The sequence below is a fragment of the Mya arenaria genome, chromosome 4 (genome assembly GCF_026914265.1).
Source record: "Mya arenaria isolate MELC-2E11 chromosome 4, ASM2691426v1".
Taxonomy (NCBI): Eukaryota; Metazoa; Mollusca; class Bivalvia; order Myida; family Myidae; genus Mya; species Mya arenaria.
This window is the reverse complement of record NC_069125.1, coordinates 66,269,576-66,296,889: the sequence shown is the minus strand read 5'-3', so window position 1 is coordinate 66,296,889 and position 27,314 is coordinate 66,269,576. Positions and strand designations below refer to the sequence as shown.

Sequence of the window (27,314 nt, the reverse complement as noted above, 5' to 3'; positions counted from 1 at the left end):
GTTAGTTCAAAATAACCTCTATAACGAGTGCTTGTATGACGTCATGAGTGATGTCATTGAAAAAGTTTTACATTAAGCTCGATTCGGGCCGCAACATAACTCGGCAGCTGCATTTTGTTTCGACGCCATTTTTTGCAGTGTTCATTCGTTTTGAAAGTGTTGTTTTTTCGAATATTGACTGGATTACTGGGATTATTTACACACAATACATATCCGAGGTCCGTGAAAGCGTTGATCGGACGTGTTTTTGAGGCTCTCCACTAAGAAGAATTTATCTATGGACTTACTGTAGTGAATGAACAGAAAAATATATGTGTATGGAGCTTATATAGTGTGCAAAGTGTTGGAAATTAAAATGTGATGGCAGGAAGAAAAAACAAGCGGAAAAAAGAGCAGTGAAGGTGAGGAACAAAAAACAACAAATTTAAACAAAGAGAGGCGAAAAGCGGGAAAAACACCAGAGGATTATTACATCAAACTTAATCAGCATTTCCCTGCTGGTGAAAACTTGTCAAACCCGGATAATACAGTGTTTCATTCAATGGCTAGCGATACAGCTAACGGTACATACCTTTGTAATAAAAATATGTCGGAATTATCACAAACACCGGGGATGACAGTTGGACTCAATTACAGCAGTACACCACAGTACGTCAACATGGCTAACATGGCTAATTTGCAACCCGTTATGCAGCCATGTTTTCACCCCCCCCCCCCCACCGTCGATGATGCAACTCCAGCAAGGAAATACAAACTTCATGACATCGACACCGAGTCACAATACACAACAAGACAAATATATCAATCCAAACGCAAGCCCAACTAGCCCATCTAACAGCGATATAATGCAGTTCCTTAAATCAAACTTTGAAAAGGTAAATACTAGGCTCGATAAATTAGAAAAGTTAGAAACAAAGGTGAATGAGGTTGACGCAAAACTCTCAAAACTATGGTCAGATTTGGAAAAACGTGTAACAAAAAGTGAAGAAAAAGTATCGACTTTAGAAGAAAAAATCAAAGGACGAGAATTCCATGCGGCAACAGAAAATGAAGAAATTGCCAAACTTAAGAAAGACAATGAGGGTATCAAGGCAAATTTAAATTTTATCGAGACACAGGCGCTTGCAAACAATCTAATCATAGGCGGAATACCCATCTGGGAGAACGAGGGGACGGCAAGAAACGATGGAACTTCCGGTGCGGCGGCGCCCACGGAGAACATGGCGGACACCCAAAAGGCAGTGCATAAATTTATTTTGGAAGTGCTTAAAATACCAGAACAGGATGCAAACGATATAAAAATTGAAAAGGCCAGGAAGATAGGTTTCGCGAAAGGAAATAGACCTAGAAATGTGCTTGTAACTTTTAGGTACTTCTCGGATAAAGAAAAGGTAAAGGCAAACAGAGATAATCTCAGGGACACAGAAACTTTCATGCATGATCAGTACCCGAGAGACGTTGTCGAAAAAACGGAAAAAACTAATTCCAATAATGCTGGCAGCACGAAAAGACAAAGTTGATGCGTACATTAAGTACAACAAACTTTTTGTGAATGGTCGTGAGTACACCGACGGCAAGTAGGGTAAAGTACAATAGGACAGATATGAGGGTGAGTTGAAAATTTGTTCTTGGAACTGTAATGGTCTTACCAAAGACACGCTAAATGATGACGAATTCCTTAAAATCATACAGGGGACTGATATCGCATTTTTATATGAAACATGGACTTGTGAAAGTAGCGACATTGAAATAGATGGTTACACATCGCATAATTATTCTCGACGCTTCCAACACAGAAACGCAAGGCGTTATAGTGGCGGAATTGCAATATATTACAAAAGCAAGCTACAGCCTGGTATAAATATTGTAAAATCGCATTTTAATACAATAGCATGAATTCGGCTCGACAAAAGATTTTTTGGACTGATAGAAGATCTGTACATGTGTGGTACATATGTTTGGGGAAATAACTCGCCTGCATATCATGTTTCTGACCATAACCTTTTTGAAATCATTGAAAATGATATATTGTACTTCTAGACGTTTGGAAAAGTAGCTCTTATGGGTTACTTAAATGCGCGGGTCGGTGGGAAGGCCGACTACATTCTTTGTGACAATGCAGTATCGAATTTAGACCCCGATGACTATGTGCCAGATACGCCCCTGAGAAGGGTAACACAAGACACACTACATAACTCGCACGGTATACAGCTGATGGACCTATGTAAAGCGACAGGCATGCGTATTTGTAACGGACGATTAGAGATCAGTGGATCGGTGACGTATTACTCAAAAAACGGCTGCAGTTTGATAGATTATCTTTCCAGGAAAGTAACTTCAGTGTCATAACAAAGTTTAACTGTCCAGTGTTTAATACCTTTTCTGACCATGCCCCTATTATGTTTGCAATTAACTGTTATTACTTGATCACAAATACTCCGGAGGCAAATATGTCACATTCTGTTAAATGGGACGAAAGGAAAAATGACGAATTTCGTAGAAATATAATATCTTCATTGCCTGAATTTAATGCAATATGTAATCGCATTGACAGAAACATTCAGGATAGCATAAATGAAGGTGTTTCCAAATTTGCGAAATTAATTAACGATGTTGCTTTGCCACTTTTCTATAAAGAACGAAAAAATAGAAGGGGATGCAATGGAATTTATAATCTATCAGACTGGTTTAATGCCGAGTGCCGTGAGAAAAAATCGGAATATATGAACATGAACATGAACATAATTTTATTCGACGTATACCAACAAGGTACATAGTCATACAATATAAATACATTTATATAACGTGAATTCAACATGTCACATAATACAGATTCGATACAGGCAATGTCTATACGTAGATATGAATAATTGTCCATAAAAAATAGGTAAAAAAAATATATGCAAATGATAAAACATGAGGATGAGCTGATATAAACTAATCACTATATGTAATGGAAGTTCTATGTTTAAGAGCTTCTTTTATATATTTGGATAATTTAAATACAGTATTTTTGTTGTCTGACTTAAGCAGTTCTATAAACTTGTACATGCTTGGTCTGATATAAAAATATTTTTTAATGTATTTCCTTCTGATGTCATTATAACAAGGACATATTAATATGAAATGAAATTCATCTTCTAGATCATTTGAACTACAAAAAGTACAATAACGTTCATTTCTAGGAATGTTGTTATTAGCATATCTACCGGTGTGGATCCTTAATGAATGAGCAGACACTCTTAATCTAGTAATATAAAATCGTAAGTCATGCGGTAGAATGTTCAAATATTGTTCAAGGTCTAATGTAGTTTTTTATTATACAGGTTTAGAACACTACTTCTAGCTTTGTCATTACCCCATGTTTGCTTAAATGTATCAATTAATGTGTCTCTGAATAGACTGACAATTGTATTAACATTATATAGCTGTGGATTATCGAACACATATGCAAAGCCATGTTTGCTTAGAATATCTTTAACATCAGTAACCCAATTATGTTTACCATTTTGACAGTCTTTAACAGACATATTATATATTTCCTTGATTATAATATTATCTGTTTCAATAACTTTGGACCAATACTTTAAAATTCTAATATATCGTAATACATACAGGGGATAACGGCCTAGTTCCCCGTATATAGCACAATTGGAAGTATTGATGCGTACATTTAAGATTCTTTTACAAAACTTTAAATGAATGCGCTCGATTTCTTTTGATTTTCCAAATCCCCAAACCTCAGACCCATAACCTAGTATTGAGCCAACGAAGGCATCAAATAATTGACAACTAACTTTTGGCTTGATATTATACTTATTGCAATTAGCCAATAAAACATTTAGTGCCTTAAGAGCCTTTCCAATTATGTGTTCATGATTCCTGGCAAATGTGCCCGTGTAATTGAAAACAGTTCCCAAATAATTGAAGTCGCTAACAACTTCAATCCAATTATTTTTATATAGAAACTTTTCATTTCTGAACAGACCACCTCTTTTACGAAATACCATGGCTTTTGTTTTACTTGTATTAACCTCTAGACTCCATTTATAACAGTACACTTCTAATAATGACAGTGACCTATTGATATCTTCAACTGTGTTGCCTAGTATAATCATATCGTCCGCAAACAATAGTAGTATAACTATAAGGTCATTAATAGTGAGGCCTGAATTCATATCTGCTTGTAAAAATAGTTCTAAATCATCTAAAAACAAGGAAAACAAAACCGGAGACATGACTTCACCCTGCCTCAAGCCTATGGCATACTCGAAAAAGTCAGAATAGTTATTTAACACCTTAACAGCCGATTTTACTTTTTCATACATATCTTTAACAATTCGTAAAACTTTACCTTTAAGACCGGTTTTATACATTTTTAGCCATAACGCATTTCTGTAAACGCAATCAAAAGCCTTTTTAAAATCTACAAAAACACAATACAGACGTTTATTTTCGTTAAGAATTTTTTGTATAATACTCAATAAAACAAACTGAGCATCAACTGTTGATCTACCTTTTCTAAAACCATATTGGGCGTCTGATATAACATTCGCTTCATCACAGAAATATATTATTCTTTTGTTTAGTATCGTCGTAAACAGTTTTGACATACAACTAACTAGGGTAATGCCTCTATAGTTATTTACATCGTTTTTAGCTCCCTTTTTATGTAAGGGTATAACGATTCCTTTAGTCCAGCTTTCGGGGAAATAACCACTGTTTAAAATAGCATTAAACACATCGCACAAATGTAAACCCAAAATATCTATAGATTCTATGAAATATTCATTTAACAAGGCATCTGGCCCACAGGACTTGTTACGTTTTAATGTTTTAACAGCGGCATTTATTTCAGCAACTGTTATATCTCCGTCCAATAACGGTTCGAAACTCTCACATGTATTTGTAAAATCATTATTTCTAACAAAATCTTCGGCTTCACCATTTTCAGTTTGTAATATATCATCACTCAATTCTGAAAAATATTTGGTAAAATCTTGCAACGAAATATCAGCACTGCTGTTTTGTTTAGCTTTTTTAAAATATTTCCAAAAGGCCTTAGGCTTAGAAAATCGTAATTGCTCAATACATTTGCCATAAACATTTTTCAAGGTACACATTTGTATTCTATTTGTGTTCGTTTTACAATTGTTATACATGTTCACAGCGTCCGAGTAATTACGTTTTGCCGTTATACAATCGTCATCAAACCATTGTTTGCTATTACAATGTGAATTGTCGACAAAACAAGTTTTCTCTTTAAATATATAATCCTTTTTAAACAAGGGATCAGCAATACTGTGAATGGTCTGTGTAAAGTTATGTATTATATTATCAATATCAGATCTATTTTGTATATTTACATTTTCCGTTAATGTGTTAAACACAGGTAATTTAGATATTAACCCCGCTCTATATTGATCTTTTAGTTCATCACACCATACCTGCTTAACAAAATTGCACTGCGTTTTACTTTTGTCGCAGAAAGAATAATTAATTTTTATCGAAAACGTTAGTGGACAATGATCACTCCATTCATTGAATGGACACATACTAAATATAAAACTGCGTTGCACACTTTTAATGTAACTAAAAGTGCAGAAAATAGAAATATATTGAGTGAAAAGAAGAGAGCGTATAAAATCATAGCTCGAAAGACTAAACGTTTATATCATTAAAATAAAATTAAAGAAATCGAAGGTTTGAAACGTAAACGCCCAAAAGACTTCTGGAAGTATTTCTCCAAGAAAAAGTCGCCGATGGGAGAAAACATTAGTTTGACGGACTTTTATAAATACTTTAAATCTCTATCAGGAGCAACAGAAAACGGTCATTATGCTGCCGTGATAGAAGAGGACGTGCCCCTTCCGCACGAGGAGTTAGACGTTGACGTCACGGTGGACGATGTTAAAGGTGCAATAAAAACATTAAAACGAGGGAAAGCTGGTGGTCTTGATTTTCTTATTAATGAATATTTTATTGAAGCGGGCGACATTTTGATAGGTCATATAGTCTATTTGTTTAATCATATATTACACAGCGGAGTATTCCCTAATGAATGGATGATCGGCATTATAGGACCAGTATTTAAAAAGGGGGACCGAAATGACGTCAATAATTACAGAGGTATTACTTTGATAAGTTGCTTCGCCAAGATTTTTACATCTGTTATTCACCACCGTTTGTCTGTTTACTGTGAGAAGTACAATATTATCACCGATGCACAATTTGGGTTCAGGAGAAACTTGTCTACTGTAGATGCCATCTACATCTACATAACACAATTAAACTCCCTTAATCGTGTCCATAAACAATGTATTAAGTCGATTCAAGGATTTTCACGCGCATGTAGATCAGACATAGCACTAGACTCTATCGGTATTTTATCTATTAGCTACATAATAGACAAAAGAAAACTTTTCTTCTTCGGACAACTTTGCAAACTGGACCCCGCAAAACCGTTAAACGAATATTCATATACAGACTTCTTGAATTCCTCGAGAATCCAAGTCAAATAACAGGATTTTTTCCGACATATACAAAATATTATGCAAATACATTTTTTGGTTTATGTAAACCAGTATCTAGAAAATGGCACGTTTCCAGAAATGTGTACGTGGAAAAACCTAGTTAAGAATCTATCTACGAAGTTGCTAACGCAGAATATCAATCAAGGCTATTGAGTGAAGACAGTTTGCGTGGTTTTCTGTCTATAAATAATGAAATATCACCATGTATTATATGGGGGTTCAGTCAAATATATCGCGAGCAAGTCAAATATTGCCTGGACGGTGGCTCTAGCTCTAAGTAAAATTTTCAGTAGACTCTACGTTACTAAGTGCACACTATGTTCTGATCAAACGTATTTCATTTCAGAACATGTTTTGTTATTTTGTCGTTCGAACGATACTACTAGGCAGTGCCTTTGTCGAAAATTAAGTTTAATGTTCACAGTAAATCAGTATGACGAATTTTGTCAAATGCATTATTCCGAACAATTATTAGAAATGATGTCCGGTTTCCGATCTTTTACGCTCAGCGACCGCAGTTGAGTACATATTTTCAAGACGGTACTACGATACTTACATTTTCTCAACAAGCCACTGGCTCATTTTTTACCGCATATGTAAGTAAATGTACAATGTGTGTAAACATACCCTCATTTGAAGTCTTGTTCATTTGGGTTGTTTTTGTAAAAGTAACTATCTATTTCACTATGATTACTTTACCTCTAAATATCACTCCTTTTATATCATTGTCATAACTCTATCTAAAATGCAGGACGATGTGTAATGTAGGGACATGTCATTTATTTCCCATTCTTTGTATTGTTGTGTACCCTGAAATTGATGCCATGCATATCATTTTCCTATTCTTTTTTACGTTATGATTATATATCAACTGTATATTCATGTATTGTATGTTATAAATATGTAATGCTCTCCATTGTTGGAGGAATAAAAGAATCTATCTATCTGCTCTAGCTAGGGGCTAAGTGTCAATACAGACAAAACAAAAATAATAGTTTTTTTTTGGCGGAGAGGTAGAAAATTAAACAATGAACAATGGTTTTATGAAGGTGTTGAATTAGATCTTGTAAACGAATTTAACTACCTAGGTAGCGTGTTTAGTGCAAATGGTACATTCAGTACGAATCAAAGCACCGTGGCAAGTAAAGGATTAAGAGCCATGAACTCATTGTTATTAAAAACAAAATACTTAACTTTTAGTTCTAAGGTTTGTTGTGAGCTCTTTGACTCATTTGTAGCGTCAATTTTAAACTATGCATGTGAAATATGGGGTAGTGTTAAATCTAAGGAGATCGAACGCATACATTTGAAGTTTTGTAAACGCATTTTAGGTGTTAAATTATCGTGTACCAATGCCGCTATTTATGGAGAATTGCAACGATACCCATTGTATATAAACAGATTTTCCAGAATTATAAAGTATTGGTTGGAAGTGGTTAAGAGTAAAAATTGTGTTATAAATGCTATATATAACTGTTTGTTACAAGACTGTATCGATGATGCTAAATCAAATTGGTTATCAAAAATTAAAGAATTAGTATGCAGATATGGATATGCATATGTGTGGGAAGATCCCCAATCTATTAATTGCAATCATTTAATTGTGTAATTTAAACAAACCATGATCGACAATTTCATGCAAGAATGGCATAGGGATTTAGAAAATAACATCGTTTTATACTTATTGTATAAACATATGAAATTAAACTTTGAGAACGAGCAATATTTGGACTTCATTAGAAATTCAGAAAAGAGACGTTTAGTCGTCCAGATGAGAACTTCTACACATCGGTTAAGAATAGAAACGGGAAGATACGGACGAAATCGTATTGAAAGACTTGAACGTGTATGCCAAGTGTGCAACTGAAATGGCATTGAAGATTAATTCCATTTTTTGTTTAAATATGCACCTTATGATGATCTTAGACGAAGACACATTAAAACTTTTTATAGGAGAAATCCAAGTGTTTTCAAAATGCTTTTACTGCTTATTTCTAAAAGAAGAAACGAACTTAATAATCTTGCCACCTATATAAGAGATGCATATCGAATTAGAAATAACGTATTAAACAACATTGTATGATTTTTTTCTTTGCATAATATATCCAGGATGTGATGAAATATTATAATTTGTTCTCTTGTTTTCATCTTTATGTGCGTATGCACTGCTTAATATTTAATTATCACTTTGTTAATATGTAGCAACTCATACTCTTGTATTGTTTATTGTTTAACATTTGTATCTATCTATTTTGTATATCTTTATGATGAGAAACCGTAATGGTTTAAATCGAATAAATTATGTTCTGTTCTGTTCTGTTTCTATTGGGTAATCAATTAATTACCTATACAGTCCTACTTTAACCATTATTTGTTTTGATAACTAATTTCAGCCTGAAAATTTTGTAAACATGTTCTTGATTCAAAAATAGTTTGAAGGTATATAATAAAAGGGAAATTACGTTAGTCAGTTGATCCGTGGTGTTGTATTACTTCGAGTTGCTTGTGGAAGAATCCGTATCGCACGCGACCGGTTGAGGATTCCCTATTTATCAACGAGTTCCTAAACTTGTAGTCCTATTTTTCAGGCCTTTTTTGAACGCTCGAATGCTTTCGTACAAAACATTATATACATGAAAAGAATGCTCGGACAAAAATTCAATGCTATAAGATCTATTAAATATTGTTTTCAAACCGTATAACTTTGTAAAACGAGCTTCTTGGAAAATTAACTCAGTAATTAACTGATGAACTAAAATGTCGCATCACACCTCAAAACGCTCAAAACGCCAACAATGACATTTTCGAATGTTGAATTTGTTGATTTAAGTGCAATATCGTGTATAATTTGATCCGTGGGCATAAAAAAACTCATGACATTCGTGAAGTAAACAAATGTTCAACAAAAATCGCCTATATATTAATAAAACAGAAAAATACGTCATAGTTATATTAAACAGAAAACAAGGTATAGCATGTGGTTTACATGTGATGGAGCACTGACAGTGAATTAAAAATACTTACCGTCAACAACACCAATGGTAAATTGAAACCAGTTGCATCTTAACTATTTCATATATGAAACGTAATTATTCCAAATGATTTTGGCGTAAAGAAAGCAAATTACTTTTATTTTCCAAGATTTTTAAGACATACCTAAATCTGCATCAATCTTATATAACATACATTTTTAAAAGTACAATTAAAAACTGATGTACTGCTATAATATTTTACGACTTCGTTTGAAAAGAAACAAGAACCAAACGACATTGAAAGTTCCCGAGATATCTACATAACCAACGTGATAAGAGCATAATAACTTTGCTATACAATACCTGCTATTGGAGCAACAGCTTAAAAGTTAAAACAAATAGTTAGTAAAAGGATTGGCAAGATATGGCCGAAAAAAAGAAGTAAACTCCATAATAGGTCATAGTGACACACGGCTGGAAGTCCGACTGGGAACGAACCACGCAAGCCGAGAAAGGCTGGGCTTACCCATTATATCAACTGATTATACAACATGTTATATACAAAATGTAATATAGCCTGTTTAGCAAAGTGGGACAACCCAGCAACTACTGTCTGCATCTAAAGTATCCTATTGCCAATAGTCAATGCAAAATCCACAATGCAATCCGCAATCTCCTGGCAATGCAATAATCCAATCACCAATTGCCAATAGCAAATGCAAAATCCGCAATCTTATGGCAACGCAACGCAACAATGCAACAATGCAACCACCAATTGCCAATAGCTTATGTAACATCAGCAATCTCCTGGCAATGCAACGCAACGCAATAATGCAACCACCAATTGCCAATAGCCAATGCAACACCAGCAATCTCCTGGCAATGCAACGCAACGCAATAATGCAACCACCAATTGCCAATAGCCAATGCAACACCAGCAATCTCCTGGCAATGCAACGCAACACAATAATGCAACCACCAATTGTCAATAGCCAATGCAACATCAGCAATCTCCTGGCAATGCAACGCAACGCAATAATGCAACCACCAATTGCCAATAGCAAATGCAACACCAGCAATCTCCTGGCAATGCAACGCAACGCAATAATGCAACCACCAATTGTCAATAGCCAATGCAACATCAGCAATCTCCAGGCAATGCAACGCAACGCAATAATGCAACCACCAATTGCCAATAGCAAATGCAACACCAGCAATCTCCTGGCAATGCAACGCAACGCAATAATGCAACCACCAATTGTCAATAGCCAATGCAACATCAGCAATCTCCAGGCAATGCAACGCAACGCAATAATGCAACCACCAATTGCCAATAGCCAATGCAACACCAGCAATCTCCTGGCAATACGACGCAACGCGACACAACTATGCATCCACCGGGACACCAAGTACTAGGACGTTCCCGGCCTTGAGAAATATACATGCAGCAGACTCGTTCAGAATTTGTAATTCCAGCAACGGGATTATCAGTGTTATTTATACCTATATTCTATAAAATTAATTGATTTTAGTGTATAAATCCCAATTTGATATTTATAGCCCATTTGTGAATTCCCCTACCAAGTGATAACTAGCACCGAGGTGCTCGACCAAGGTTTAGGTCTCGACAAGCCCAAATACAACTAAATTCTAAAATTTATATGTATATATGCATTTTTAACTGTACTGGAAGACAACCCAGCCAACTCTCGGCTTGCTAAATTTTTTCCCGTATTCACGACTCACTAAGAATGAATTATGAAATACATGTGGAACCATGGAAAGCGGCGAGCGTAAAATTCAAACCAATATTAAATACTACGGAAAATGCCGTCTACCCTTCGTATTCAAATAATACAAGTTCATATTTTAGCAAAGATGTAGCATATTTTTGCAAATTAGCTATTTCCAATGTCCATTGTTCCTTATTTAGACATGGTTAAAAATGGAACAGAATAGATGCACATTCAATATGTAAAGAAAGTACAATTTCTCAACCCTAAAACGATGTAAAGAAGGCTGGTCCAGTCCAATGAAAATTATATCCACTAAAGGGGGAGTTGAACAGTCTGTCATGTCCTCTTTATGTTAGCATCGATTGAGTGTCACATACGGAAGCCAAATGCCCACGAGTTTCCAGTTATGATTCATCACAATGATCTCTAGGTAAGAGTTTTATGTGTTGATGTTACAGAACATCGACAAAAGTATTACTCCACATAGCAGTTGCACGTGTAAACGTGGTAGTTCATTCCTGGTATTACAAAGCGACACTCACGATAGATCCCGATGGCGCTTAGGAGTCCATTGTTCCCCGACTGTTGGAAGGCTATTCTATATCATGACGAACACCCCCTGAAGAGACATCAGTCCGCCATAACGTGTATGTGGACCATACTCGAACCACCGCTGGGATGAGGCACTGAAAAATACAAAATACCAAAACAGCAACGCGGGAAATATATATTCAACCAAAGTTTAGCAAACTAAATAACTTAAATACCATATATAACATGTAGATACCAAAGCGGGTAATATGTAAAACATTTACTGGACGGGTTGGGCGGGCATTTTTATTTCGATCCGCTATTCACGAGGTTTGCCATAAAATTGTGATTCACGATTCATTGACCGGTTTAATCTCGGTCTAAATTGTACCTTAAACTACCGTAAAATATTGTGACATATTGCTCATAAATGGGCGCTGATTTCACGAGTTTACATAGCCATTTGCCTTGTTGAATCAAACATGTTTTAACTCGCTTTCAGTGCATTTTGTATAGTGATCTTGTTTTTCTTACCGAGCGTACTATTATATGATTTCGAGAACGTTAATAACTAGTCACTTTTTGAATCATCCCTCTTTTATGAAGTAAAATAAAAAGGTAAACAAATTTCATAGTGTAACTATTAGTCATTGTGTAGTGCAATTCGTTTACAGTGGATTTAATGAACTCTTGATTTGAAAAATAAACTTCTGCTGCAGGTAAACATTTCTTGTATATAAAAATATTTAACTTAAATTAACAATACTATTTTTACAATAGTATGGTAATGGTTTGTTTTCGATGTTTGGAAATTATCTGTTGTTGTTTAAGTATTAAATTTAAAAATGCACTGTTAAAGATTGCATCTACTCCAAAATAAGATTTACAACAATTAATACAATTGTTTTAATATATCAAAAAGGATTAATAAATGTCGAAAACGATGGTTTTTAAAAAGGATACCGATTTTTTTTTACAGTTGGATATTTCGTACATTGTTGCATTCATTATTATTTGTTTTGCAATTAATTATATTATACATTTATGTTATTACAGTTTCGACGTGCATGTAATTGCGATCAATAAGAATACATGGATAGTCTGAGCTCTGGGCTTTTGTTTTTCTCTGCGCCTTGGACCAGTTGCGGTTTTAGGCAACTTATAATGGTTACATATTTTTAGTTCAAATAAGTACGAGTTTGGCTTAAGAAATAAGAAAGCGGAAGAAAGAGAGAGAGAGAGGGGGAGAAAGATAGGAAGAGAAAAGGTATCTGAAAGGAATCTGTTGTCGCCAAGTCCACTTGGGCTAGTCCTACAGGTGTTATGGTAGACAGGCATCCTATTGAACTTCAGTTGTCTTAAATCTTTAAGATGTACCAATATAAAAAAATATTTTTATTTATTATGTATGACTTCTTTGAAAACTATATGTATTATGTTCGTCACTCAGATTACTGTAGCCGTGAAGTAATTTTTATTGATAATTTTACATCAAGGATACATATATATATATTCATTTTTATGTAACGTGTTTCTGAAACAAGTGTTTCGCAAGCCGCTTAGCCATATGTGTCTAAGTGTGTTTTAACCTTCCGGGTTAAAAAGAGTTTTAAAAAGAAGCATATTTCAATATCTGAACAATAAGAAATATTTGTAGAAAAACAAACCGGAGATACATGTTTAATGTTGATCTCAATAATTGAATTTCACTTCGATTTCCGTATACATCGTTTTAATGTTTCTAAAACTTTGTCATTTTTTATCAATTATATTAAACCCTTTATGAAGCATGTTCTAATAAACATACATTTAAAAAACAATTATCAAAAATATATGAGTAATTAATGGATTCCAATTTTCCAGTTTTATTCCACTGTGAAATCCACTGGAATCCTGTGTTGTCACCCACAGCAAATATTGTGTTGTAAGTAGTATAGGATACTTTGTTCTATTTTTGTCATTTAGGCAAAATGTTTAGTGAATGATCGGATGACCCGCAAACATTCCATACTACTAGTATAAGTAGAAAATCCTTTGTACGAAGATGCATTGATATAGTTATATATCTACATATATACCTTGACATTCTAAAGAGCAATGCATCAACTAGTGATTCTAAACGTTATTCTATGGACGTGCACTTTCTTTTTAGTTACATCTCTTTGTATAACTGTTTCCACAAAGCAAGTGCAAACTATAAATCTGTGTTTTATTTTGTCAGTGACATGTTTTATTTCATATTTTATATTACCAGTGTCTTTAAGCATTGTATACTTCTTCTCTGAATGCCATATGGGTATTTTCTAGCTATTTGACATCATCGAATTACATATGTTATAAATATTTGAACACACACTGATAGAAGCTGTTATTGTTGAATTATTTTGCGGTGGATGCAGCCATCTGTAAATTATCTGCATCATTAATCTTCGTTTGTTCTCAGTATAGCTATTCCTTTAAATTATAGTTGCAATCTTTATATGTAGTAAAGGTTAAATAATTCACTGAATATCTGACTTTCTTCTATTAACTGGTGTTGATAACGGACAGTACCTAAAAGCTTTTTAAGCACATCATAAGATCTTGACACAATTTATTACAGTTAATAGGCGATGTATTTTATCAGCTTTATTATTATCCAAACAGTATACATACATATGTATACACCTTAAATGCTTAAGAGTGTTTTCTTTCAAAAACATCGATTCGGTACGACTATAAAGTGATATTGAGCCCACCAATATCAGACACCCCTTGTAAGTAATTTCATAGACTTTCCAAACGTAAATAATTTCATTATATATCAATAAAGGCAAGTAATTGAATAATGGTAGCTTGCATATTACTGTGGTACGGAAGGCTGCACATCTAGTTGCAAGAATATTCGACAGAATTTGGACTGCCCATCTCTACAATGGTGACAACCATCCGATCTGAAGTTTTTTTGCCTTCGTCTGTGCCGAATGAAACCCGTTAAAGTATTATAGATAATCACGGCTTGAAAACGAGAATGCAAGATGTCGAAAATTCTTGAAGTCTACTCGTTTGTTAAACTAAATAATGTCATCAGAGAAGCGGGATTGTTTGGATGCCGGAAATCGATGTAACACTTGGCAAACAATGGCCTGTGCAAGGTTCAAAATATAAGTGCAGTATTCGACAATATCACATGTCTAGCTCGTAATCACGTCCACTGATAAGTCGAATTCATATCATTATAACCTATCAACAAATAGAAAATCTTGCGAAAAATTGATTCTTCCCCAAAGAACTTATGCTTATGCTCCAGGAATGCAAAAGCACTAAATCATGGATCGTCCGCATTATCTTAAATTAATGTTATGTGAATCTTCCTTTTGATTAAAAGTTCAAGAATTTTGCTGTTCTCGTCAAGACGTATGTCCAACGTTTTTCCTATGACACCGATGATAAAAACGACCATCAATAGTTATTTAAAAGTACTGATACAATCTGAAAATAAACATTTATTAAGAAGACACGTACTTCTCAAGATGCCTAGTAATACATTCATGTTTTTTGTAGGTTTATCATGTTCGACTCGCAAAAATAAAGCACTCCGAAAGGCGTGTACTTTTTTATATTTTTCGAGTCGAACAAGATTTCAGCACTCTGTAGTTTTCCCTACAACCAAAACGTATTGATGTATTTTAAATAAAAACGGAGAGTGATTTCTATATGCGTGTTGTCATGTACATCGTATGAATCAATCGTCATTGTTTTGTGGTGATTCTTAGCGACTTTTTTTCTTTAAGTTATATTCTAAGTTGTTTGTTTCAGCATCATGGAGTACCCGGATACCGTAAGCGTGTCTTCAAGTGGACATCAGCAGCAACGTAAGGCTGTGAAATTCTCGTCCACTTTCAGCACATACATGACATTGCTGGGATATGCTCTGGGGTTTGCTGACATTTGGAGATTCCCGTTCCTGGTCTACAGGAATGGCGGAGGTTTTTATACAATCTTGATTCATGTTTCCCTCCATAAGGCTATTTTCTGGCAATGCTCTATAAGGCTTCCCATTAATTTATATCAGTATTATTATAGGAACTTAAGCGAAACATTCCATGTTTTCGTTGTCAACAGTTTTATGGTAATCTTGGAAATACTTTGTGGCATTTGCTTTGTATGCTACCCTGTATATGACCCAATTTACGTATAAGATGTTGGTCATTTCCGTATGAATAATGCAAATCAAAGCAAACCTCAATATTAATAAGTTTTGGTTTTGATTCGGAGAGAAATAGTATCGACCATTTTAATACCATATTGGGATATATTTTCATAATTACTTTATCTTGTCAGGAAAAAAAATGTGTTGTTGTATTGAAATCGATTTTTCAGGGGCTTTTCTGATACCATTCGTTATCATGACGTTTGTTTGCGGAGTTCCGTTGTTTTTCATGGAATATACGATCTCAAAATTCTCTGGAAGGGGGCCATATCAGGTCTGGGACTTCTGTCCCTTACTCAGAGGTAAGCAAAGTCGTTTACTTGAAAGTAAAACTATAAGTGTATGAGAAAACAATTATTCGCTGTACTTGCAATTATCTGACACCTTTCTTTAAAAAGTATGCAAAGTAATGCAAACAAATGGCAATTGAGCAAACGTGCAACATACATTTCAGGAGTTGGGATTACTGTTTCGTTGGCGTACCTTTTATACATGATCGGTTCAAGTATCTTTCGATGCTGGCTGTTTGAGTTTGTTTTTTATTCATTCTACAACCCAATTCCGTTTCCATCTTGCAATAACCCATGGAACACAAACACGTGCATGAATGGAACATCTGACGTAGACTACAGTGCATCTTCTATGGTTAACGCTAATATGACTACCATGAACATGAAGGTTGATGTGAGTACATCCAAGATCGAGATACCAAGAATGTCCGCTGCAGAGGAGTTTTGGCAGTAGGTATTTCACTCGCATAGTGTTAGCAATTCATGATACACACACAACCAAATACCCGCCATCATATGTCATGATTTCCTATTCTAAATTATGAGATATTGTCATTTTGAATTTCTAACAGGTTCCAAGCACTGAAAATGTCAACAGGTATCGACGATTACTCGCATTTTATATGGAAATACGTCGTCATGATGCTCGTCTTTCGAATAATAGTGTCGTTAACTGTTGTCAAGAGTATAAAAACCATAGAAAAGGTATATGCTGTTTGCTTTATCATATACAAATACTCGGACAGTGTTACCTCCTTCTTTAGCAAACCAAATACACACAACTTTGAGTTAATGACTGAGGAATTGTCTTTTCGTATATGTGTAATATTGAAACAGCACGGAAAAACCCACCGCCAAAAATTGAGAATGCATAATGTTCAAAGCTCAATACTCAACTAGAGACACACAATGACACAAAAAAGCGAAACATCAATATTGAAGACGAAACGTTCTACAATGCAATACAAGCTAAGGCATATCGTTTCATTATTTCAGGTGATCTATGTGACTCTTACACTCCCGTTTTTGTTTTCTGTGGCGTTGTTTATCCGCTCACTTTTGTTGCCTGGATCAGCAGATGGAATATATTTTTATTTCTATCCTAATTTTGCAACGCTTTTGAAACCTGGGGTAGGTAGATAAAAATAGCGTTGAATTTTTCGTCTTTTTCAAACGTATTTATTGAATTAGCTAAAAAAAGGATATATTGTTATGGCAAATACATAGTTTACTTGTTTATTTCGCATTCCATAAATTAATGGATCTTGCCTACAAAAGGCATGTACACTTCAGCGCTCTTCTTCCAAGTTCAGATTAGAATTTTGTTTTGGCCAACCAAACGATTTATTCCTAATATAAAGTACACATTTTCAATATAATAATCAATTCGTTGATAGACGTAAAAAATCCAACATTAATTGTCCTTTGGTAATAAAAAGGTTTGGATAGAAGCTACTTTGATGGTGTTCTACTCGTTCGCTTTTGGATGGGGAGCGATTATGGTAATGGGATCACATGCCTTATTTCGTGATAATAGCTACAGGTAGATATTTGTGCATATGCTAAAAGTTCTGCTAAAGCATTGTTCAAAGACGTCTTTTTGATCTTTTTGACTATACTTGTTTTCTCCAAGTAATACCTTGAAATTAATTATTAATTTTTTTATCGTGTATTGAATATCCCTAAAGATAAACTTTTGCTCATTAATATTCCAATTATAGGACAACGATTGTAATAACTTTTACGGACTCAATAGTTGCGATTTTTAACGGAATGGTTTGCTTCTCCGTTCTGGGCAACATGGCTCACACTTACGGGATGCCTATCAGCGAGCTGGTCAAAGCAGGTAGGGATCATTGTTCTATTTTTAGTGGATAAAGCATACATTAAATGCAACATCTTTCTTTTTTAATAATCTAATGTCAACACTACTTTACTGATGACAAATATTAAATTATTCTTCCTCTTCTGCCAAAGCGTTTTAAATCAACACAAATATACCAATGCATATTACGAAACAAAACATATATGTGACACAAGTATCCCTTGTTTCCAGAAGCTCAAACTAGTATACTCTATACATTATTAAAGGCATGAAGTATGACTATAATGTTATTGTAAGTGGCTATTGGTCAAATTGAAAATTCACTGAAGCGCACTAACACTTAAAATCAACATAATATTCAATCGTTATACTGCTGTTTCTCATTAAATGTGTCCTAAGCATACTTCACGAAATGGTGTATGCAAAACACTAAATAAGTGGATGTCTTTGTTTTTCAGGGTTTTCCACTGGTTTGGTAGCGTATATCACAGCCCTCAGCTCGTTGCCTTTGCCTCAGCTCTGGACATTTCTATTCCTATTGTCAGGAATCTTGACTGGGTTGGAAGCACAGGTTCAAATATCTTTGATTCTGTGAAAGTGTTTCATAGGCAGTCATAGACATTTCAAGTATACAATGATATATCATTGTAAATAAACGTGAAAATATGTGTTAATCAGTTGCCTACTTGCAATGGTTTATGTTCTTATATTTAGGTGAAGTAACGCGTTGTTTTGTAACTTTTATAGCATATGTTTTCAAAACGTGTATACGTTTGTTTGTGATACTTTTACGGGAAAGACATAGTCTTTGTTGCAGATGATACCGATTGAGATGATTATTCAAGTAATTGGAGACTTTTTTCCCAGGCTCAAGGCTGGGTTCCGTATTCCCACGTTGATTGTCATCACTGTTGTCATGTTTGTCCTATCACTTCCGACGTGCACGGGCGTAAGTGTTTAACAATAAAATATTCTTCCTACAATAACAATTAAATAATTGCCGCTTTTTTTGTCTCCTTTTTATGAAAATAATATTCTTTGTCTGTTTTCAGGCCGGGGCATACATTTTCCTGTTGATTGACTGGTACGCCGGATCATGGACGGGTACAATCGTTGCTTTAATCGAGGTTATATCTATTTCTTGGGTATACGGTACGTTCAATATTTATAATTATTTAAAACATTTTGTGTGCCCCTCAAATTAACAACAAACAAACGTATTTTGTTCCATAATCTGACATACATGTATGTACTTATGATTAATCAAGATGAGGATGTACTATTTAAATGTGATAAGCGAGGACAAGTGTAACTGCCCTGTGGTTTCCCTTGTACGTTGCTTTGTAAGAGTTCTTTTACGTTGCTTTGTAAGAGTTTTCTGATCACTCCCTTAAAAACGTTTCGGAGAGGAAAGGACGTTTGTCCATGTGCATAAAATAACATAGAATCAATGCAGCATCTTAAATCGACCGTTTGCCACCTAAAAATATCATTTCAAGAATCGTCTGAGCGCGCAAAAGAATTGAAATAGGGTTCGGTTCAGTAAATTGTACTCCATAATTTAACTGCATTGCGTAAGTGTTGTATTTACGCATTAAAATAGACTAAACTCACCTATGCTAGATTATAAACTCGTATGGATTGATTGGTGGGGAAAATAAGAAATAATGGGGAATAGGTTTTCTATGACTTCAATTAAAAAAAATAAAGTTTGGCAAATTATTAGGTGTGTTTAAACTATGATACCAACTGCTAGAACCCATCATCAAGTGTTGACATATGCTCAAATATTATCTTTGAGGTCCACGATTTCGAAATGTCTCAATTACGCGATTCAACAAAAGGCTTTAGCGTGATTTGTTGTATACATTATCACTTAATGCTACCAATGTTTTAATAAAGGTTTTAATTTCCAATAGTTAAGTACGAGTTCTTGTGGACAAGTGAATAAAGTATCGTTTTTTTAATATATTTGCTTATCATGATCGTCGTAGATTTGCTCCAACCAGGTTGTTTCTTTGAGACCTTAATTGTGTTTTCTTCTGCAATTTAGACATCAAAGCGCTAAATTATTATTATATAAGTATTACCAGAAAAAAAACATGTTTGGTGCTAAAACATGAGCAGGTTCCTTTAAGCAATATGTTCTGTATGTTATCATATGCGTTATGTTATATACTAAAGATATATCATACACTGTTCCGACATTATTATGAAATTAATTTCATTGTCCACCACACAAATCTATATTATTGAGAAGAAATTTTAATCGTTCCGATTTATAGATTTATAATTAACTAAATCAGTTTACAAAATACATGACAATTAGGTATTAAGTCGTGCCTATACTGTACGCCGAGATAATAATGTATCTCAAATATGACTTATGTTCACTATGTGTTACATCAAACTGATTAAAATACTGTTTAACAATCCAGCTCAGTTGTGCGTTTAGCGTATAGTCTTTTAAGAAATCGACGTTCCCCGAAGTGCTGAGCAAAACCCTTCAATGCTTAGTTACTTTACGTGCGTTTTTCCATTGCAGGATTGGACCGTTTAAGTGAAGATACACAAGTTATGTTGGGTCGACCTCTCTATGCAGTGTTTCGGTGGCTCCTCGCTTTCATATCGCCTGCAATTGTGCTTGTGAGTATTTAATTATGTTTGTCTTTTACATATAAAATTAACTCGAAAACTTACTGATGTCTTTTGTGGTTTTGATTAATAGATTCTACAATAATGCATCCCATAAATTTAGGATTGCAAAACCTGTTGATATTCTAACACAATTGTGAAGTTTGAGAGTTTTGTAGGTGATACTTTTCTTGAGTTGTGTGGAGTATGTTCCTCCTAACTACGGGTCGTATCATTACCCTGGTTACGCCCAAGCTATTGGGTGGGGAACGGTGGTGGTCACCGTGGCTCCGATATTTGGCTACGCTATTCTCAACTTATACCGTGCCAAAGGCACCGTTTCTCAGGTTTGCATTGTTCACAGAAAAAAAATCCATAACATTTATATACATACACATCGTTTAGTTTCTACTCATTGTTTGTTATAGAGCACTCGCCCCAGATTAATTATGTTTTTAACTGTGAATCCCTTGTGTACGATCGTTATTTTATTGAAAGTGTTTATTGGCACAACATTCTCAGTAATTGTGCTACAAAGATTGACAATAAAGCTTCTTATCATGAAACGTTTGCAAATCAATTCAATCAATTCCTATTTTCAGAGAATCAGTTCCCTGTGTAGACCCACCGACACGTGGGGACCATGCGGGGATAGAATGGATTGCAACTACAGGAAGAACAAAATCAAATACTCGGAGAGAACATTCTGGGATCTGTTCTACTTCAATGTGTTTGGTCGATATCCAAAGAATTCAGCCATTAATTTATTATTGGATCATGAACTGACTATTCTCAAATCTTGAAAAAATCAGTTTGCGAAAAACTTTTTTTGCAAGTCGCTTGAGATCAAGTTGCAAATCGGTCAAATCACTAAAATGTTGACCTTTCTATCGAAAATTAAATAAGACATGCCCAATTAAGTGAACGAACAAAATGTATTTTATTACGTTTTTGCAATTCATTGACTATTACTACCGAATAAAATACGATCTAGCCATTATAAGAATTCTGATGAGATATAAACCTTTTGTCCATGACATCCACATTTGCTAAAGCGTGAATAAGAAATGATCGAATAAAAGCATCCTCGGCACCCCAGCGTATCATAACCTATATGATACCCTGGGCAAATAAGCTGTTAAAATCTTGTACTCAAATTTAATTAATAAGGTGAAATCTAGCCGCTTGATTGGTGAGACACACCTCATGCTGTGCGGAAATGGCCGCGAAGTTACGGATGTAATCTCGGTTCGAAATCATCCAATGAGATCACGGCTCACAAATCGTTTTAGGCAGGATATTGTTAAACATGCCGATAGCTCTTCACAAAGGAGATTCTTTCCTTTTTTTACCGGCTATTTCATTGGTCGGAAAATGCTTATGAATATTCAAGATAAACGTTTCCCTAGCCAATTTGCCCAGTCTTTATATAGGTTATGATACGCTGGGGTGCCGAGGATGAATAAAAGGAGCGAAGACAAAACATTTTTTTTATATATATATTTAAGTGCCATAACTCCAGAAAGAATAATTTGATCGAAGTGTTCATCGTATTTGTACGATACACTACGTCCTTAAACATTGCAACCCAGTGTAATTACGCGATCTAGCTGTTCCGTGCATGCATCCTTTTTTACACGTGGGTGTTTTTTCCAGCGTGGTATGAATTTTACATCCTCGCTATGTCGCTTCTTCGCTTCCTCTCTTTTGTAAAATTGGATAAAAAGAGTATAAAATTGAGAGCAGACATGAAAGTGGGTAGGCATGGTCGACGAAAGTGCCAATCGGCACCACCTCTACCCAGGCACCTTACATATGAACGCAAACGCTTCCGTTTAAATTATTTACTGTTATCATCCTCCAAGCGAAACTTGCCTTTCAGTAAGTCTCAACAGATCAAAGGTTTCAGTAACAACGGGTTTTTTGCCAATCGTATATGTCAATGACTTAGTGACACACTCAAAAGTCTTTGAATTTAGTTTCAGCGCATCCTAACGAATGTGTCACGTTATACGTAAATGGCCATAACTGGAGGCTTCAAAACTTGAATAAAGGGATTGGAAGGCAATCGCTAATAAATGATTTATTTTGGAGTTTTGACGAATTTAACACTGAAACTATTCAGCCTTTTTAAACTGTCGAAACAATGTAACATTTACAAAGAGTATAGTATATACATGCATGTGCAATACTGAAAAGGATATTTGTTTCTAAAAAACAAAGTGTAGCGAAAGAAAGGCGATCGATATCTTTAAAACCTGTATTTTATATGATATTAATAAACAATGCAAGCATTGCTTCAGTCAGGTTAGAATATGCAAAATGCAGTGTAATTGCACTCAAAAACATTACCCTGTGGTGCCGAGTTAGACAAAATAAAATGATCATCTTTCAGATATGTATGAGCTAAAGCTAAAGTTAACTTGACTGTTACAATTTAAATATATCAACACTGTAAATGATACAATTTTATGTGCTCATTTAATAAAGAAATTGTATTCGCAAAGTTACCCTTGGATAATTTCATTGTACTTCTAAGGGTTTCGGTTGATAGTGGTTTTATGACTTTGAAATGTTTAAAGTCGCACACTTAATGTGTCTGCTTATTGTACTATTTATTCACGGATAAACAAAATTACATTTGCTGTTGTTATCACATTAAGACTACGTAGAGCTGATATGTATCCCGCTTACATGTATGTGATGTGTGGGTGTGTGTGAGTGTGTGCGTGCGTGCGTGTGTGTCTGTGTGTGTACCTGCATGCGTGTGCACGTGCGTGTGTATATGCGTGCGCGTGTCTGCGTCCGCGTGTGTGCACGTGCGTGTGCGTACACATGTATGTTGTCTCATCGATCTTTTGATATTTTAACTATTTGTGTATGCATAAGTAGTTTTGCTACAAAGCATGCATATATCAACAAACAAAACAGACATGAATATGTCATGACCTCTAGGTCTGTATCATGAACGCTACTAGCGATTCCTGTAGAACAAATGAGAAACATCTGTTTCTCTTTGCTTCATAATTTTCTTACAATGCAGGAAAATGTACATGATTTCCGCTGCCTACTGGACCCAAAAAACTGTGCCCTTTTTCGGCCAATTCGATTGCTTCACGTTGATCATCGTAAAATTTCATGATTGATACTAAATAGACGTTTAATCAAAACTTGTTTGTGACTGGTATGAACGCCTCGTAAATGATTTTTAACTGACAGTATGAAAACACGAGATATTTCGCGGAATATGTCAACATAGTTATTCATAAGTTACTTTGACCCGGCTCAGCATCGCTCTATGGCTGCGCTTCCGGGCCAAGCGAGAATCCAATCGAAAGCAAGATCAACTTCAAGGCCATCAGCCAGGCGCTCGCAATGAAAAAATCAAAGTGCTGAAAGCACTGATGGACTAGGGCTTCATTCAGAGATGTTGACAACCATGTTCTAAGCATTGAAAAAATCGGTTCACATCACAAGGGGTCACTGTTTAATGGGCTAGCTTAAACTTTAGACTAAAACTGCTTGCAAGCTGCAAAGGAAATTTGAAAAATCTAGTTAAGTGTGTGTAGAGTGAGGGGGGCGGGGGGCGAAAGCGTTAAATCAGATAAAGTCATAGTTCTTTTGAATTTCTCAAAGTCGTTAAATCAGACTTGTACAAATTAATTTACGTGGTTAGCACACATACTTCTTTAATTTGATCAAATCCTTTTATATCAAAGGACTGTTTTTTGCAGTTTCAGAGAAGATTTTCAATGATGTAATTATATACTATATAGAAAACCTGTCACCTCTTTTTCAGGATAGCTTTAAACCATAGGGCCATACTTTGAACAATCTTTGTAAAAGACATCTACATTGTACACCTATGTCAGACTGCATACACAGTGCTATTAAGAAGTAGTTTTTATATAAAAAGTGAAGAATAATTTTGTCCCTCTTAATTTGTGCTTGGTATGCAATTCATATAACATGTTACCATGTAGCTTAGAGCTGTTGGTAAGTATTAGGCACTGCCTTCTGTCTAATGCTATTCATATTACTGCTGCAGACTTTTGTACATAGCAAAGCAAGTTGAGTAGACTAAGATGAGATGAATATCGTTTTTAAAGTATAAAATATTGAAATTTCTTTTAAATACTTTGACCATCAATTTTCATAACATGGTGTCAGCAGTTCATCACACTGCTAGTGAGAATGGAATACCAAACATAATTTTATTCTTTATTTTATACCCATCATCAATCCACATGCAATACGTATCACAAAATACTTTAACCCATATTCCGCTCCAGTGCAATACGGCCATATACCACTCTTGTGACGTCACGTCATAACAAGTATGTTGCGCAATATTAAATTGACGTCATTAAGCCAATGAGTGCATCCTTAAAATGAAATTTATTATGCAAAGATGTGGCTTCTAAGTGATCTAATCAGTAATGTATAATATAATAAAAGGGTAATTAGTACTGCGTTTTGATCCGGATATGGCGGAATGTCATATTTGATTCTGGTAGTTTTTTGTAGATTTTGATTTTACTCTGCTTGTGCCTTGTGAAATCCGAATCTGCAAAAATCTACTTGAGTCGAATACAACCTCCTGGATCAAAACGCAGTACTTATAACCCTATTATGTACAAAACATGTTACCCCGTGGACAGAGCATCTTTAACCCACAGGGCCATTGTAACTTTGAACAATCATTGTAAAAGACAACTACATACATGTACAAGATGCTTAAGGAAGTAGTTTGGAAAAATTAAGAATTATTTTCTCTGTCTTAATTTGTATGCATAGATAACTCAATAAATGCAGCAGTTGGCCATTCTTGTATTGTCCTCTGTCACTGTCCTGATAGCTCCCTATCTCAATAGATGCAAAAGGTTGTAGGTTCATGATTCTCCTGGTCCAATATGTCATACAGAAAGAAGATGTTGAATGTAGAATCAAGAAGCTTTCTTTTCAGGCACTCCAAATTGAATAGTACAGTAACATTTGGAGTGCCAAGAATTTGTTGGATTCCTAGGCAACAGGTATCAGGTGTTGCAGTACATTTGGCAAATACTTTTCACCCGTCCTTGTAAATCTAAAAAAGCTTTCATTTTGCAAAAGTGGTTCATATAACTATATTAAGGTTGCTAAATCAGAGATTGAATAATTCTGAAAACTAGATGTGCCTTTAATTGCAGCAATTTGAACTCCAACTCATAATGTCAATTAAGCTGGTTATGCAATACTGAAGTTCCTTGGTGAGGGGATTGCTTTATTTACTTGAATAAACAAACAGTTCTTGCGTTGGAAAGTACAATGTATTAATATACATTTTTCTTGCCCTGACCCCATCCAAGCCTTAAATCTTAGATCAACATGTATTTGGGACTATGTGTAATATCAATGAGAACTATAAATTATGTTCAATTTAGTGTCACTTATGATATTTCATTCCACATACAAAAACACTAACATGTTCTTTAAAACCAATATCCTATGTTATGACAAAGCCATTGCCAAGTTGGTAATTTGAAAAGACAAGAAATTATATCTGGTCAGGGTTTGACATAGTCTTTCTAGACAGCTGGACTTGTTTTGCAGTTACTTTGAAAAAAACTCACAATACCAAAAGGGGTTTTAAAGACTTACGAGATCATTCTCACATCACCTATACCATTAGTTCTTATCAACAAACTTAAGTCAACATAATAATTAATGTTTAACATAAATATTGCAATGAATAAAACATATTGCAATAAGTGCCAATAACATAACAATCAAGTATGATCACTATAGGCCTAAACATGAGATTTCAACATTTTCCTGATAAACAAAAAATAATTTTACTTAACAATTTTCTCATTTTTTACACAAGCTGAAAAGATGGTCTCTTTTTGAATACTTCACATATTTCATGGCTTTCATCATTCAAACTGACATTTTGCTTGTTATTTCAATATTCAATGATTGTGTAAACATTCATAAATGATGGTTAAAATTAACATTCATGCTAATCATGCCTACCAAAAGCACCTGAGTGACCAATCAGTATCCAATTTTGGCAGGGCTTATTGGTGGTTCATTGAAATCAACCATAACCTCCCACAATCTGCACTGATCAACAGTAGTTAATGAATTGTTTCAATTGTTCTTATTTTCATAAACTTAGAAAACAACTGCAGTGAATAAAATTTATTCCTCATCACTGAGAGAAAGTTTAGAAAAATGAACGAACCTTTCCCTCAGATAATCCACAAAATTCAATTGATCTATCAACATCAATGCATCACCATATTACTGTATCTCTGACTAATGTTTGATTTTCATTCTTGGCTAGAAAACAAAAAGTGAGCACGAAGCGTCTTCATAAAAATAACTTGTAAAGTATGCACCAGTCAATTGTAACCAGCCCCCCCCCCCCCCCGACTTTCCGTCCAGCCAATCCCCGGTAAAATCCCTGCCCTGCGAGAACGAACTGGTGGTAAAATCCGTGAATTACTCCGCATCCCGCGGATCTAAGGTAAGAGCAATTCCCTGATATATTTTGAGGGAAGACAAAACCACCGCAATCACCCGGCATTGCGAGGACACTAGTTCTGGCTTCCATAAC

The 27,314-nt window shown here is 34.9% G+C and overlaps 1 protein-coding gene across 3 annotated transcripts; it reads left to right on the top strand.

The window, feature by feature from the left end:
• Positions 1-12,326: 12,326 nt before the first annotated feature.
• Positions 12,327-21,710, top strand: LOC128232699 (sodium- and chloride-dependent neutral and basic amino acid transporter B(0+)-like). Of its 3 annotated transcripts, XM_052946402.1 has the most exons (15): positions 12,327-12,491; positions 13,636-13,696; positions 15,571-15,740; positions 16,135-16,266; positions 16,419-16,704; positions 16,827-16,959; positions 17,251-17,385; positions 17,694-17,797; positions 17,976-18,100; positions 18,538-18,650; positions 18,897-19,028; positions 19,132-19,231; positions 20,625-20,725; positions 20,893-21,060; positions 21,316-21,710. In XM_052946402.1, the coding sequence occupies exons 3-15, from the start codon at positions 15,575-15,577 to the stop codon at positions 21,514-21,516; spliced, it is 1,896 nt and encodes a 631-aa protein (XP_052802362.1). In that variant the 5' UTR covers positions 12,327-12,491; positions 13,636-13,696; positions 15,571-15,574; the 3' UTR covers positions 21,517-21,710. The 3 variants fall into 3 exon arrangements, with proteins under 3 accessions (XP_052802362.1, XP_052802364.1, XP_052802361.1); XM_052946404.1 differs by lacking the exon at positions 13,636-13,696; XM_052946401.1 differs by lacking the exon at positions 12,327-12,491 and having other exon boundaries at positions 12,511-13,696.
• The last annotated feature ends 5,604 nt before the right edge of the window (positions 21,711-27,314 follow it).